At 50.7% G+C, this 16,661-nt stretch overlaps 1 protein-coding gene across 2 annotated transcripts in view; it reads left to right on the forward strand.

Moving 5' to 3' along the window:
- The window catches only part of LZTS3 (leucine zipper tumor suppressor family member 3), a 53,846-nt gene extending 38,775 nt beyond the window's left edge, over positions 1-15,071 (forward strand). The window contains exons 2-4 of one of the 2 annotated variants that reach the window (XM_072863017.1): positions 3,010-3,498; positions 5,159-5,989; positions 8,925-15,071. In XM_072863017.1, the coding sequence (XP_072719118.1) occupies positions 3,049-3,498; positions 5,159-5,989; positions 8,925-9,635 (1,992 nt within the window). In that variant the 5' untranslated portion in view covers positions 3,010-3,048 and the 3' untranslated portion in view covers positions 9,636-15,071. The remainder of the gene's footprint in view (positions 1-3,009; positions 3,499-5,158; positions 5,990-8,924) is intronic. The other variant, XM_072863018.1, reaches the window with a different exon arrangement.
- The last annotated feature ends 1,590 nt before the right edge of the window (positions 15,072-16,661 follow it).

The raw sequence follows: 16,661 nt of genomic DNA on the forward strand, positions 1-16,661 counted from the left end.
TGTCACACGCCAGATGCGTGACCAGACCTGGACACCTCTCTCTGCTGGTGGAGGTTTTGTTACTTATGACTGATAAATATTTACATGTTTTGATTGTAGTGGGTCCCCACGCTGCACTGTGCGATGCTTGTGTGATATTCGTTTGCTGCTCGGCCTTTAGACCTCAACCAGTGTGTGTGACATGGAGACATCTCTGTTGGGGGACAAAGCTGCAAGCTGCAGGAAGGTCATAATGTTCACCCAACGCTCATCACTTCGTATTGCTGGTGGTTCAGCAGGGCAGGTCCCCTGGGGACCCTCCTTGGGTGGGGTGAAGTGCAAGGGGATGGAGAAGGTCACACCACCAGGCACGTTCTCCTCTGCCTCGCAGCTGCCTTGTCCCCTGTCCATGATGGGGCACATCTGGCGTGTCTCAGACCACGGAGGCTCCTTCACACCTGAACAGGAGTTCAGCTGGGATGGTGGCTTTCACCAGAGCACCTCCTTAAATCACTTTTTCCCTCTGTGACCACCTCCCTACCCTGCTCTGCCCCAGAGGAGCTCTCCCAGCTCCCTGTAGGTATCAGCTCTGTGTCCTCTCCCTTCGGCACAGCAGTTTGCCACATCTGTCCGCTAGCCCCATGACACTCGGGCCACATTTCAGACAGGGCAGCTTTCTATGAGAAGATCAGGACACCCGAAAAAGGGAGGAGGCTACAGGCAGCGTGCCTGGCAGAAGCCTCCAGAAATGCAATTTAATAAAAGCAAAGTCGAGCAGCAGAGACCTTGCTTTAACCTTTTTAATTTTTCTTTTCCATTCCATTATTAGTGCAAACAGCAAGACCCACTGAGACGCCACATCGGAGCTGAGCTCCAGACCTAAGCTAGCTCTTCAGGGAAATAAACCCAGCTCTCCTGCTTTACTTGGGGAGGGCTGATTTAACATCCCTACCCCAGGAAGAGGGAAAACCCCACTGAAATGGGGATTTTCTCCATCTCCCCTCCCTTCTGGCCCTGCCTGAGCTCCCCCATCACTGAACCTCTCTCCAAAGGGCATCACTTTTGTTATCCCTCTTTTCTCCAGGGGGAAACCTGCACCTCCCACTGCCCCTCAATCCTGCTTTAGTCCCCACGCTGCCAGGATGGTTTATCCTGGGAAACCTGGAACTGAGGGCTCCTGGGGAAAAAAATAAAAAAAGCAGCCTTTCTGGCCCATGGGGACCAAGCCAATGAACTCAGGAGGGTTGGGTGGACACTGGTCAGCTAAGTGTCTATAGCGTCCACGTGCCACTGACCCTGCTCCTCCAGGCTTGGTTCAGCCGTGCCTAGTCTGAAGGTATCAGAGGCATCTGCACAGATACGAGGCAGGACACCAGGGAGAGCTGAGCCTTTCTGGAGGGGCACTGGGAGGATACAAAGAACCCCCAGGGGCCTGGACACCCGTGCACCAGTGACTGAATTGAACTGTGAGAGTCTTTCCCCAAATACAGAGACCTCAGGTTTCACTGCAGTCACCCAAACTTTGCAATGCATCTTCTCCCTTCCCTCAGGTAATGAGATCCTCAGCTGGTACGGGTTCAAATTCTCCATTATTCACTGAGGCAACCAAAAAAAAATTCATTGTGAGTCTTTTTATTTCCTTAAATAAGATTTTACACCTTTGTGGGGCTGATTGCATTACAGAGGATCGAGTTAACACCTCAGCGGAGGGAATGGGAATCGTGGGGGATGCAGTAACTTTCTGCAAGATCTCCATCTTCTGCTCCAGCTCAGTTCAAAGCTTCCCCAGCGCTCCTACTTTATGGGTACACACATCAGGGAAAACCTGTGGGTTTCTGTAACCAAAGAAATTCTGCTGAGAGAAATAAATCCACGTTGGTTTTTCACCCCTAGTGCCACTCCATGCTGGGGCATGACTGCAGGGGCTTTGTCACGCTCAGGGGGGTGGTGGGGCAGTGCAGACCAGGTCCATTACTGCTGGGTCCCAGAGTGCAGAAACAGCTTGATTTTCAGCTGGGACTTTCAAAAGGCCTTTCAGGAAGTTATAAATTGTCCTCATGTGAAACCTGTCTTAGCACCAGTAGCTCTGGACCTTCACTGCCCCAGCTGATAATAAATTCAGCACCAATGCAACAATGAGTATTTGGAGAATTTCCCCAAAACACAGATGTGAATAGGCCTGGGCACCTACGAAGCCAGAGCTGAAATTGCAGGACTGGGATTTGTGATGGTGATAGAGCTGAGGAACAGCATCCAGACATGTGAGGACTGGTCCCAATGTCTTCGACCAGGTCAAAGACAACTTTTAAAGCCATTATCTGCATGTTATGCACTGTCTCCACAGTTTTGGCCAATCCAAGGCGCAGCCTTAGGTAAGAATAAAATGGAGTAGGGGAATAAAGGTTTAAAATAAAATTTAGGATGACACCTGGACAAAAGCATCTTTTTAAAAGCTCAAGTTCATGGGACAACACTCCCAAGGAAGAGATGGAAAGCGTGTTGCTTAAGCCCTGTTGAATCACCCCTAAGGGATGCGCTGGAGGGGGCAATAGTGTATGAGCCTACAGATGGACCAGGGCTGGAAACCTTCCATCCCCATGGCCACACAAACTTGTTCAAACCTGGGAAAAGTGACAGAAATAATTCAAGCTTGGGAACTGCAAATAGTCACGTCCAACCGATGCTGTAGAGCTGTGCCCACTAAAACCCACGCAACCCCCTCCGCTGGGACCACCCAACCCTTGGACTGAGAGGCTTAAGAGCAGCTCTTCTGCATAGCAGTGAGTGGGATTTGGGGGACCAGTGCGTGCTCCTCCAAGCATGGACTCCTCCTCCAAGGGGGGCTGGGGGTCACAGAGAGGAGGACAGCCCCATCGTCTGCTCCATACCATATACTGAGACATGACAGCTTCTGTCCTTGCATCACCCAGCCCAGAGATTTGCTCATCTCTGCACAATGCTGATCTGCGAAGGGTACGGTAGATAAAAGGCATCTCTTTAACAGTCCTTTCCTTTTCCTCCTTCTCCCAGTGCCACTGACCTGTGCCTCCACCTCACCTCTGCGCTGCCATGGCCACGCTAGAGACGCTGCCCGTTCTTAGTGACCCAACCTACCCCAGCCCGGAGAACTTCCACAGTTTTGCTCCCCGACCATCCCAACCCACCTCCCAGAGCACCATGGGGAGCGTGGGCAGCGGAGTTGCCAACGACCAAGAGTTCGCCATGAAGAGCGTGGGGACCCGGACGCAGAGCAGCAGCCGGCAGACAGAGGGGTCTCGCAACGGATACTCCACACGGGAGATCTCCAACCGCTACTCTGGCGAGGAGAAAACATACAGGTCGGAGAAGGTCTCCAATTCCCTCTACATCAATGGCGACCTGCGCAAGAGCGAGAAGGTGAAGATGGACATCTGTGGGAACGTGACCACCAACAACGAGAAGAACATGCCGCCTCCTCCCCAATACCGAGAGCCCAGTAACCCACCAAAGATATTGCCAATCTCCGGCAAACTAGACCAGGTGAGAATCCGCACCTCCTGGAGCAGTGTGATGACTGTGGCACATCTCTAAAAACACAGACCAGGAAGCCTTGGGCAACAGTGCAATCCTGACAGATAGATAGTCTAATTCTTACTGTGTAGATGGAATCATTTTTATGTACAGATAATACAATTCTTATTACTTTTAGGGGGTTGACCAAAGGGGAATGTTAGTTCTTGAGGAACCCAAGAGCATGATCGCTAGTCTTCCACAGCTAAGTTTCCAGCTCATTTAAGCCTGTATTTAAGTCACTGGCTATTCCACCCTACCCAAGATGCTATGCCTACCTCCCCAATTGATAGGGAGGGAGCTGGAGTCGGCTCTCATTTTGGTAGGTCCAGCATCTGAGTCCCACTCTTATGTTTTGTGCCATTTATAGGCAATCTCCTCACTGCCACCAAAAGGTGTTGCTTCAAAGCAGCTATGAGCATCTGTTCAAAATCCCAGTGCCCCGTATGAGGGACAAATTGACAAGGCTTGAAAATGACACCTGTAAGCGTAATCACCCATCCAAGCCCAGTCCTCATGGCTTATAACGGCTTCAGGGAGCAAACACCTCCCAGGCCTGGAGCAGCAGAGCCCCGGAGCCAGCAGTGTTTTATATAGCCTGCTGCTCTGCTCCAGCGACTCCCATAATTTGTGCCCTGGGACGCTGCCTTGCGTGGTATTATTTCTGCAGCGTTTGGTGGCCTTGTCTCCTGGGTTGTTAATCCACCAGCCCCTGTAGTCCATCTCAGTCCCACATGCCAGGTGCCAGGTTTTTGGCCTACAACCTTGCCTGCTCACCAAGGCTCATTCTGTTTCTCCTGGAAGGCATTTTCAAAACATCTTTGCTAATACAAAGCAGCTTCCTCTGGGTTAATTTTCACCTGAAACCCAGGCTGCAGTAGGGGAGACTCAATCTCATTTTGAGGAAAATTTTGTTTCTGTAGGTGCATTCACGGGGCGAGGAATGTGCAAGGTTTTAAAATCCTTTCCAAATCCTTTACAGCTGTGGTCCATTCTCCCCGCAGCACTGCTTATGGCTGCAGGAAACACAAACATTCAAATGAAGAGCAGCTTCAGCATGTTCCTTGCCTGGTGTAGCTGCTGAGGTCACAGCTCCTACCTATTCCTGTCCAAGCATAAGCAGGACATGATGTCCACACAGGGGAGAGATGACTGCTGGCAGGAGGGAAACGTGGTGCTCCTGGGTCAAAACGGCTGCTAATCCAAGGGTTCAATTCAGTTTTCAGCAAAAGGGAAAGGCACCCTCAATGCCACAAGTCCTTCAAAATATAATCTGCCAATATCAAAGAGTTGTTTTGATCAGGTCTGCTAGGCAGGTGGCAGCCCTTTCTTGCAAAGAGCACTAAGAGGACCCAAGCAGTATTTTAGAGAAAATTCACGCAGATTTGGGGTGAGTCAAGTATTTTTTTTTCCAGTTGGGGAAAGGGAAGAGAAAGTGTTGCCCTATGAGTGGCCACAGGTCCCTCATTTTAAATCCCAAATGGCCCAGGGTGTAATAAGGCTGAGAAATATCGAGCTAACCCAAGACGTCTTGGCTCCATCAGCCCCAACCTGTGCCGATGTATCTCTTTTGTGTGTTGTTACCAAGCTTCCTGCTATGTTTGATGTGTGGTCCTTTTTCCTTTTGCAGAGCAATGAGCCCTTAGTTAGACCCTCAGCCTTTAAACCAGTAGTTCCTAAAAACTTCCATTCCATGCAGAACCTCTGCCCACCGCAGAGCAACGGGGTGACAGAGAACAGAAAGAGCTTGAACCATGCCAACAGCAATAGCCCATCTGCACCCAAAAGTGGACTCGACAAGAGCAGCCTTAACAGGACTACAAACCAAGTGGGGGGCCTTTCGGATTCAGGCCGTAACTCGTTAACGAGCCTGCCCACATACGGGACAGGCTACAGCCAGCACGTGGGTCCAATGAGCGCCTCCACAAGCCACATCAACCGCATCGGTACAACCTACGTGGACAAGAACATCGTGGGATACAACGGGATATCTACCTCAGACAGCGGGCGGTCTTCGAGCAAGAGCACCTCTTCGTTCAACAGACTGAACCATCTCAATGAAACGATGCCTTTCCACTCACCTTCAACGGACGACATCATCCAAGACCTGGAAGATCGGCTGTGGGAGAAGGAGCAGGAGGTCCTCCAGATGCGAAGGAACTTGGACAAAAGCGAGGCAGCCATCTTCCAAGTGTTTGAGGAGAAGCAGAAGATCTGGGAGAGGGAAATGGAGGACCTGAGGCAAAACTATGCCAACAAATTGCAACAGGTCTCCAAAAAGGCGCAGCGGGCTCAGCAAGCCTTGCAGCTCCAAATCTTCAAGCTCCAGCAAGAGAAAAAAAAACTCCAAGATGATATGGGACAACTCCTCCAGCAACGAGAGGAGCTGGAGAAGAAATTTGTGGCTTTCAAGAAGGAACAGGCTGAGTTTCTCCCAAAGATTGAAGAGACCAAGTGGGAGGTAAGAGCCTTGTTGTAACAGACCTTGAGTGAGGTTTTCACTGAGGGCTCTGATAGCCCAAAATACCTCCCATTTGCCCTAAGTGGACCCCACAGACAATGGCTATGGTTGGTGGCCTCCAGGTAACAGATGACACTTCAGTCACCTCTTCATTTGCCTGAAGAGCCCCAAGCCTGTAGTTTTTAATTAAACTAAAATGAGCCCAATGTTTTTGTGCATGCTTCCTGTGCCGGTTAATAATTTGGCTTCACAGTCAGGTCACTCCAACGTGTGACATTTGAATCCAGATTCAGTGAATACAGCTCTTTCCATACAGGTATTTGTGCCTACCAAAATTAGGTTTAAGTCTATTTTAATTAAATTCTTCTAACATCTGCATTTGGGCAAACCTTGAAACCGCTTTTCAAATATTTGATTTTTTTTTTATTATTTAAGATATAAAGCAAGTGAGCTAAGAATGATACCGATAGCCAAGTCTACCTCATGCTTTCCATTATAACATGCTGTTTTCGGTTGCTAATAAGTTTATCTCTCTTAAAAGGCTGAAAGGCAAATTCCTTTTTCTAGTTCTCCTTTTGAGTCTTACATATTTGTTTCTACTGTTTCTGTTTTTAGAACATTTTATCAAAGTCTGTTTGTATAGCCAGTGCTAACATTTTTTTTCCAGCTTGATCATGTGAAGAATTTTAATCCTTCCATGGACTGGCTAGAAACTTTAAATTTATTAAGACTGCAGAAGCAAAACATAGCTCTAGAATCAAGAAGACCCTATTCTGCTAATCCTGACGGAAAGTCAATGAAGCTAGGATTAATTAGGCTCGAAATGTGCTATTTGCAGATATTAAACAGAACTTACTGGAGGCTTGCTGTAAAATCTCTGCAAGTTACATCCCAGAACAAGCAGGCTGCACTGTCCCACATGATGCCTCCTTTGGCCAGCTGCTCTGCCCTGGTCTTCTGTGTCTTCCAACAAGTTAGGTCTGAAAAGTTCCCTGATTCTGCACCAGTAAAACTGCAGCTTCACTGCTATAGTTCTGTCTGCAACAGCTAACCCAATGATATCAATGTAAAGATAGGGACTCAGCTTGTGGATCAAGACACCTAAAATGTGTAGACACCTACACTTGTTGACTTCTTGATTTGCTCTCCAGGCTCCATGGACTGTACTGCCTAGATCTCCACAGCACCCAAGTAGAGGCCAAAATTTAAGTGTTTTAATCTGTAAGTTGATTCCTATCCAAGCTGTTCTTCATCATTTATTTCTCTGCCTTTTGGGAAGAGCTACCCCACGGAGAGCACTTTCAGTAAATTGTGCAGGTTTTTTAGCTAGGCAGTAACTACGCCACTTTAACTACAGCTAAACCAGCGTGATACAGTTCTGCAGACAAGTGCTGGTGTGGATGTGGGTACTCACAGAGTTAGGTCTGCATGGGGAACCACCATGGCTGTCAGCTCCAGGGAAAGCTGCTACCAGTGGGAAGTGACTGGGTACGTCTCCTAGCTCTTCAGCCATTTATAGTGAGCACTGGACTGTCCCCATAGCTGAGCTTCAAGGTCTTGCTCAACATTATGCACCAAGGAAGTCCTCTATAGCAGAGAAAGGTGGAGGTTGCAATGAAGGCAGTGGAGAGGGGAGTTTGTCTGAGGAGCATTGACCCAATTGGAGCAGAGCAGCAAGGGACCTCGCAGGCACTGCAGGAAGGAGGAAAGGCCAAGCATTTCATGTGTGACAAGAGACAGGAGCTTCAGGATGGGACACCCCAGTCTGGAGGTGGCTACCAAGTCTATTTTTAATTATGCCTATCCTCTCTGACCACTGATAGTTCCTCGACGCCACTCTGCAGCCCAGACTCCTGCCAGCATAGGTAGGGACTGTTTGTCTCTGCAATTGTCCACAGTGGACAGATCAGATGGGCCAGTGCAGAGCCCTGAAAACCACGGAGTTCATGGGAAAATGAGGGTTTAGTCATTTTTATGGTTCATTTCCAATACCCATAACTATTCATGCAACTGTCACCTTTGGTGGACTATGCAGGTGCAGAGGAGCGTCATATTGAATGGTGACACCTACGTAATGCAAATACACACGGCAGCAAGGGTATTTCCACTGGGCTTGTGTACCCTACCACATGGGTGAGACTTGAGCCAGTCACGATGAAACCTGAAACTCCAGTGCCCAAGGACAGCGCGTGGTAGTTCTATTACAGCAAGGGTGGGTTGCAGCTCCCTCCTTGATCTTTGGCAGAGGGGCTGTCACTCTTCATGTCCTGCCCCAAAAGAAGTAAATAGCTACCAGTCCCTGGGCTGTCCCCAGTGAAGTGAACTCTAAAATGTAGTCAACTGGGTTCTTCAGGAGTCTTTGGGAAGGAAAGCATCATAGGACAAGTAAGTAATATCTACTATCTCTGCATCCTGTCCTACACTCCCAGTGCTCAGGAGAGCCCGGGTGGTTCTGTGGGTCTGAGATGTTTCTGTCTCAGGATTGTTCAAGGTCCAGATCCCATTGAGGTCAGTGGGAAAACTCCTGCTGAGAGCAAAGGTTTGGGGTCAAGCACCGCAGGCTTGTGGTTAGGTGAGTAAGATGAATGCAGGGAGGGAAGCATTGGTGTCCACTCACCACTGGTGAGGACCACAGGCACCTAGCTTAGCTCTTTGGTCAAATCCAGCTGTGAACAGCATCAGGTCCCTGAGAGCCAGGAAGAAACACCAAATCTCCCCCACAAATGTGCGGACAACCTCTAGGTTTTTGGCATGGTCTGGGTCCTGGTGAAGGCCGGAACTCAGTCCTTGAGCAGCATCGCTGGCTGTCCCCTCTGTTACCTGAGCCTCCTGCCAACGCAAGGCCACACAGACATTTCATGGGCAGCGCGGGGGACAAGCAGCGGTGGCGGCTCCTCACTGCCTTCCTCCTGCCTCATGGATGCTCTCCCCACAGGTGTGTCAGAAGGCAGGTGAGATCTCCCTGCTCAAGCAGCAGCTGAAGGACTCCCAAGCGGATGTCTCCCAGAAGCTGAATGAGATTGTGGGACTGCGGACGCAGCTCAAGGAAGGTAAGAACTTCCTACGGGAGAAGGAGGAACAGATCCTCACCCTGAAGGACTCCTACAGCTCCAAGAGTGTCAACCTGGAGATCTGTGAGAGCGAGCTGCAGCGGAAGATGAGTGAGGTCCAGGTGCTGAGGGAAAAACTGAACCACTGTGAGCTGGAGGTCTCCGGCCTGAAGCGGACACTTGCCAGCATGGGACCTCCGGGGCCTTTTGGTGGGGACCTCGGTGAGAAGCTGCGGGACCCACTGGCCTGCGAGAGCGACGAAGCCAAGATGCAGAGGCAGAGTGAGGACAGCGTCAACACACTGCGGAAGGAGGTGGAGCGGCTCCAGATGGAGCTGAAGCTGGAGCGGCAGCAGCGGGAGCAGCAGGTGATGGACTTCGAGGAGGAGCGGCGCACATGGCAAGAAGAGAAGGAGAAAGTCATCAAGTACCAGAAGCAGCTGCAACTGAACTACGTGGAGATGTACCAGAAGAACCAGCTCCTGGAGCACAAGGTGAACGAGATGAACACGAAGGCCACCAGCCCCCCGCACACCGAGGAGAAAAAACCATGGACTCCCTCCAGACTCGAGCGAATAGAGTCCACCGAGATCTGAGGTGGGACCAAGACAATACAACGTAATTTTTTTATTGCTGTGCATGTACTACCTACTCAAGCCAGTGATCTTCCGAAGGATAATACGCTACCGTAGGAGCGGTGTGAGTCTGCTTGCACCAAGCTCCATCACCCTTACTCTATACTTCTGTGCTCTGTAGGTAAAATAACTGTGGATGTGCGTTGTTTTTCTATCAATAATGCGACATCTCTTTTGGGTTTTTTCCTAGTACCGCTGGTGAGGGTCAATTGGCTCTTTTGTAATCTGCCGTGACTGTCACTTCACTAGAGGCTGCCATCCCCTCTCCTACAATTCATCCCTCCTCAGTTGGTTGTTTTGGAGGGTTGTATTTGATTTCTTTGGTTTTCCAAGCATTTACGTGCAGCAAAACAGTTCAAAGTGGCAGGTTTTTTTCAGGGCATTTTTAGCCACATTGGCTAATGGAGCAAAGCTCTCGGGATCACGAGCAAACTCACTGTTCTGCATCAAGTATCCTGTCTAGACGATGGTCTTAGTGAAGTCAGTGGGAGGTTGGCCACTGATTTCATTGAAACCAGACATATCTCTACCAGATGACTCCCTCTTGCCAGCCCATGGCTACCATGGTTGCAAGAGGTTAGGACATCCTGGAGGAGCAGGATGAGCCTGTCCTGGTAACATAAGCCAACAAGGAATGATCGCCCAGCAGGAGCCTCTTTGGAGGCTCAGCAGAGCTTGACATATGCTGCGTTTTCATTTCATTGTGGTTTCCTTCTGCAGTTCCACTTCTCTCCTGGGTTGTGACCAACCCTGGAAGTAGAAATACACTCCCACCCCTGCCTTGGTCTCCCTATTCTTACCATATACTCAAGCTGGCTACAGCAAGAAAAAAACTTGGAAATCGAAGCTAGTTTCCCTTCCCAAGAGCCCTCTTACTTCCCAAAGTCAATGGAATCAAGGTTTGGGGAAGCCTCCAAACTTGTGGCATGTTTATGCAAACTGAAGCTTTAGCAATTTGCCCAACAGTGGGCAATTGTGCTACCCCATTCCCAAATGAGTGATGCTTCGGTGCACTCCCTCAGTCCCGGGTCTACTTAAAAAGTGGCATCCGAGCCTCACTCAGGAGTTGCAGTGAGCACATATCAGCATTACCGCTAGATTGCAACAGGGCAAGCGTTAGCCTTCAGTACAGCCATTTCAAACAGCACCCATAGCAATTCCACGTGGCATCACATATTCCAGGGACAGAGATAACGCAGGCCCAGCTTAAGAAATTACTGAGCTACTAACTCCGAGCATGAAAGCAGTCATAAGAAGGAAAAATGCTTAAGATCACGCAAGTGCTTATGCCCTGGCAGAATAACAACCAAATCCTATATGCACAGTCACTGAGAATGGCGCAGGCATCAAAAACCAGCATTTGGCTTTAGAAGGTGGACAAAGTGGGTCTGGCTCTGCCTTTCACGGACACTTTTTTACCGTGATCAACAGCAAAGAGTAAAAAATGTTGCAAAGTGGGATTTGCACTGACTGGGCAGTGGCCAAAGGATCAACAGAAGTGGGAATTTTGGCTTTTTGCCCTAGGGAGCAGCTAGAACAAAGCTAGAATTAGCACTTGCATGTCCTGACATGTCTATGTGAGGTGACTCCAGGAAGAGTTTCGCCAGATCGCATTTCATCTGCATATGAAGGAAGAACCTCAGGGCATTGAGGGGCTGAAGACCTTCCAAAGAAAAGCCCTGAAGCTACTCGTTTTCCATGCTCCCTTCCCCGAAAGCTTCTCCCTCCCCATCACCAGGTCTGACCTTCAAGTTGGGACCAAACGTTGCTGTGGTGAGCTCCAGACTGAGCAAAGAGGCTGAGCAGGAGAGAGGAGACTTCAGTTAGTCCTATCAACCTCCAGCCAAGGTCAACAGACAGTAGTACTGGGCAGAAACCGTTGGTGGCTGGCAGCGATCCCTGGAGCTGTAGAAAATGGAGATGTGCAGTGAGACTAGGGCATTTCAAGATCCCAGTTGAATGTACCTGTCTTTTCCCACTGCTTCTGCCTGTTCCTTTGGAGCTGGAGGACAACACAACCCATCAGTCTGGAAAACACCAGGGCAGCTCAGGCTAAGCCCCTCTCACCAGACCAGCCATAGAAAAGGGGACTAGGTCAGGTCTGACCCCTGAAGAGTGTGGAGATGAGTCCCACTACAAATCCTGCAGATGCTCTTGGACATCAGCCCACGTACCCCACTGAGGAAGGAGTGCAGCTGCCTGCCGGTGCCATCCGGGAGCAGACTTTGCCATGCCAAGGGAGACACCCACATGCACTGCGCAAACTTCCACTTGGCCAGGCAAATCCTAGAGCTTCCTCCATTTCATACATTGGGCCTTCAAGATGGAGTCAAACATCCCACAATGTCAGGGTTGGAGATCTGGTGTCTTGTGTCATCTCGGCTTTCTGTGCCTCTCTTCCCACATCAGATAAACCCACGCTGTCTTCCTTCCCAAAGCAGTTGTGAGGCATCTGTGCTTGTGATGGGCTTTGCAGTCCTTGGGCAAAAGGGAAAAGCATAGAGAAACTGCAAGAGGCTTAGTCTCCGGTGGTCATATGGTGTTTTTGAGGCCACCAAATGAAAAGCAAACATAACAGCAAGTGTCCTCACCACAAGATGAGTCCAATAACCCGGAGGGTTTCCACCAATTTCCACCTTTGCTCCTCCTGGCTCAACTGACGTTGAAGTTGGTTTCCCACTAACCGTCACAGGAATCAGCATTTCAGTCAGTGGCTCAAGAACAACCGCAGTGACTGAGTTTCAAAGATCTGCTATTGCCGAGGTGTACACCCTGCTGCATTAACACTCAAGAGGAATGGACACCGGCATCACCCTGTGGGACACCTTCTCACCAGAACTCCTTGCTATTCCATGGGCCTTCTCTGGCCTCCCCACATACCTGGATCCAGTCAGCAGCAGTCAGCCAAGCCCTCCAGCGTGCCAGCTTTGCTCCATCATCTTTTTCCTAGATCTTTCTTGCAGTGGTGCCAGGAATGAGTGTGTCTTGATGGACCGAGTGAACCTAGAGGCATATGGGTTTGTCTGACTGCTGGAGGGTGCTGGACTGCCCAGGGACTCAATGGCTTCACAGTGCATCCATCAAGGACTACAGAGCTCCTTGGGATGGAGCAGGAGTGGCGAGGAGAGATTTTTCACCTTGGAGGAGGAAAGGTACTCTCCCTTCACCTTCTTCACTGCATCTAGAGTTTTGATCCAGATCTGAGCAACCTCAATTGCGGCCATTCCCTGGATGACAGAGAGCCTTGCAGACACCCATTAAGATGCTGTGCTGGTGATGGTGGTTTTCCCTCTCTTGGGATTCGCCCAGCATCCCCCAAGCACTCAGCTGTCCTGCAGAAACCACCCCCTTATGCTACGGTGACATAAAATACAGATGTTTTTGGCCAGTGCCCCAAGTCAAACTGCCATGAAGGATTCCTACTCTTCAGGAATCCTCCCCACAACTGGATGCACTGCTTCCCATCACGTCCCCTCCCATGAGTTAGCACTGTGTTGGCCACATGCTGGTAACCAGTCTCTCTCGGAGATGACTACCCTCTGTTCAGCAGAGATGGAGCAAAATGATGGTGGGACACCTGTGTTCCTGTTTTTTGTGCTCAAATCTGGCCCAGATGGGAGCTCACCCAGCTCTTTCCAGACCTTAACACTTTTACCTGCTGACTGGATGAAGTCTCCCATCACAAGCTTGGTCTGTGTTGAGGCGCTGGGGTCTTAGCCTTGGAGCAAGATAGCCAAGGGGTGCCAGACTGACGTTTTGATGACATATCCTGGGAATGGCCAAGGAGGTTGACATCTTGTCTCTTGGAGGCTCAGGCAGGGCTGATAAAGTTTCTGTCCTATGAAACTCACCTCAGAGTTTGGGCTTGACCATAACCCAGCTGTCCCCTCCATCTTTGCTCAGCCAGCTCTGGAGCTGATGGGATTCAGTGTGATGTACTGGCTCATGTAATTCTCCAAGCACTGTCTTGCTCGTGGTTAGTGTCTCCACTGAAACAACAAGTCATCTCTAACTTGCCACTGGCCAACAGCAAAAGCCGTGGTGACAAGGGTCTCGGGTCAGTTGCCCACACGTGGGGTCCAGGGACATTAGAGATGCTCTGGGATACCTGATACATGGGGCTGGCCAATATGATCCAAGACCTATGGGAGAGCCAGGCCAGTGGTGGGAAGACTTGGAGCATCTCTAGTGGCACATCACCCATGTGCGGGCAACCGAGTCATGCTCCAGGCATGTCCATATGGTCATTATATGAGCAAACAGAGGACACTGATCAGCTCCAGCAATTTGCATCCATGAGGATTTGGGCTAAGCAGGCTATCTGGGTGCCAGGGAAGGTCTAAGCAGCCCCTCTTACCACTTGCTGTGAGTGGGGTTGCTTTGTTCCACCATTTCCAGGCTGGTCGCTGTCGCTGTCAGATGCCGACCCGGCTGGGCTAGTTTCCCTCGCGCAGCCAGCACTCCTGTCTCACCCTGGGTGTGAATGCCGCAACCATCGCGCGTTGTTGTGCTTCACACAGTCCCACTTAGCTTCTGCCACTGTCTCGTGGCAGCCGGCTGCACAGTTCCTGCTGTCGCTGGCGTCATGCCGGAGGGAGATCACCTCCGGGTTTCCGCACTCAAAATAGGAATCGAATTGTTGCTCTTATGCTGCTACGTTATATGGAGACAAGTATACTTGGATGTAAATAACAGCCCACCTTTGTATATACAACGATTAAATGAAGAGACAAGAAAGCTCTGTGGCTTCTGTATCGGTGAGCGGGATCGACAGTAGCAGCAGATGCTGCGTTCGAGCGCTGAGCGCTACACGAGGGTGCTCAGCACCCCCTGAGCTTTTGCTGGCTGCAGTGGAAATGGGGAGGGGCTCAGCACCTCCCAGGAAGGCAATCCGCTTGGGACTGGCTCTGACAGAGCAGTCTGGTGTCACTCTGTCCTGCTTCGATGCTTACTGTTATCCTGAGCCAGGATTTGCAATTGTCCCCTGGTTAAGGCTGAAGTCCCCTCTGCCCATCCTCATGTCACATTGAAACCCCTTGCAGACAGTGGCTCCCAGTGGTGTCCCCCTTGAGCCCTGCTGCCCATGAGCTCTGCCCATGGAAAGGACCAACCCACCCCACTCCTGCCCCTCACAGTGGCACTTTATAGCTTGCTCAAGACAGTAAGCTCACAAGCAACATGACCAAAGATCTCTGGAGGGCATTGGATGCATGCTTGGAGCTGCCTCCTGGCTTTCCTGGGGAGGGATGAGGCTGGTGTGGGTTGGGAAGGGGGAACGAGAGCTGGCAGGAGCCCGGAGAGGGCTTGGATTTCCCTGCGTCCCACCTGGGAACATCTGCAGGGCCATGAGGGCCCTTTCCTGTGCTAGACAGGACAGGGTAGAAAGGAGTTCCTGGGTGAGCTGATGGTCCCCAGTTGGTTACACCAGTATCCTCCGGGGCCATGCCAATTAGTTCCACACATTGCCCAGGGAGAGTGTGGACCAGGGGCTGTTCCCAGGAGGCAGAATGGATGGATGCAACTCCCTTTTTTCTTGGGGAGAAGAGAGGATGCATGCCAAGCCATTGCACTTGTCTTCAGGGCCACAGGTCTCCTCTACTTTAGCAGCAGACATTGCTACAGGGTCCAGTCAAGGGCTTGTTCTGGCTCTGTGTGAACTGGCCAGGGAAATGTATATTCTGAGAGCCAGTGTCCTGCTGGCCACCCCCTTGGTGTCTTCTCCCCAGCTCACCTCATGGGGTCCTCAGCACTCTCGTTACCAGGGAACCATCTTCCAAGGTGAAGGCACCATGGTCTTTGCTTCTCCTGCTTGGGGTGCTGATGGTATCTCTGCCCATCTTAGCTCCATGAAGGCTCCTGAACCTGGTCCCAGCCTTGGCAAGTGGAGCATAGGCCAGTCAGAGATCTGTGCTCCTCCACCCACGGTGCTCCTGTGGATGGGTGCTCGGGTGGGTCTGGGCCTCAGGCACATGCCTCTTCACCGTGCCTCTGCTCCATGCCTGTGCTAAGCCATCTCTGCTCTGTTCCTACCAAGGCCATGAAATCCTGCTGATGTGCAGTGACAGCTCTCACTTCTGTCCTCGATGGGAGCAGGCCCAACTTGTCGTTATTCTAACCCAACCCTTCAGCCTAAGCCTTGAAGGCCACTTTATAGAGTTACGTTTCATCAAGACCCTTTGTTAAAGATCTGCTCATCATGCTGCCTATGCCCTGCTACCCCTCTGCCCCACCTCTCCAGACTCCCCTGCCTCCTTTTAGATCACCACCATCCCCGTTGTCACAGGAGCAGTCAGTGCCTCTCCTAGTACTCTCCCAGATAAGTCTGAACAAGCCGGAGCTGAAGCCCAAAGCCCCCACGGAGAGTGGCGTGTCCCGACCCTGCCCTCAGAGGAGCTTGCTAGACTACTGATCCTCACCTCTTCTCTCCGTCATTCCCATGTCAGCTAGATCAGCCCTACTTTATCTCCAAGAGCAATCTTGCTTCTTGCTGAAGGACATCCCCATGGCTTGCAATCACTTGACATCACTGCATGGGGCTTCACACCACTGCAACACCACACCCAGCCAGCTCTGGGGCTTCCCTGGTCCTTCCACTCTCTGGAAAGATAGAGGTGTGAGAAGTGTATGAGTGCCCCTGGTCTGTAGGGGCACACAGCACCCATGCCACCTGGTCCCCAGTGTATCGAGGGGTTAAGATCACATCTAGCTGTTTGCAGATGTTGGCTTCCCAATAGGATGTTCCATGCTGGCAGTGCAACTACCGGCAACACCAGAAATAAGCCTCTTTATTTCCAGGATAAGGCTCCTCCCTGGTTCTCCCAATGAAGGGGATCATATTAGATCTGGAGCCTGGGACAACCTCTGACATGCAGGGTTGTGTCTTCACGGCTTTCACAGATCTGTTTTCTCAGACAGAAAGTCTCTGCTTTCTGTCACAAAGCAATAGATTTTTCTAGAGAGATTTAAAAGGGATTATTCCCAACTCTG

This window comes from Ciconia boyciana, chromosome 5, assembly GCF_034638445.1.
Source record: "Ciconia boyciana chromosome 5, ASM3463844v1, whole genome shotgun sequence".
NCBI classification, from domain to species: Eukaryota; Metazoa; Chordata; class Aves; order Ciconiiformes; family Ciconiidae; genus Ciconia; species Ciconia boyciana.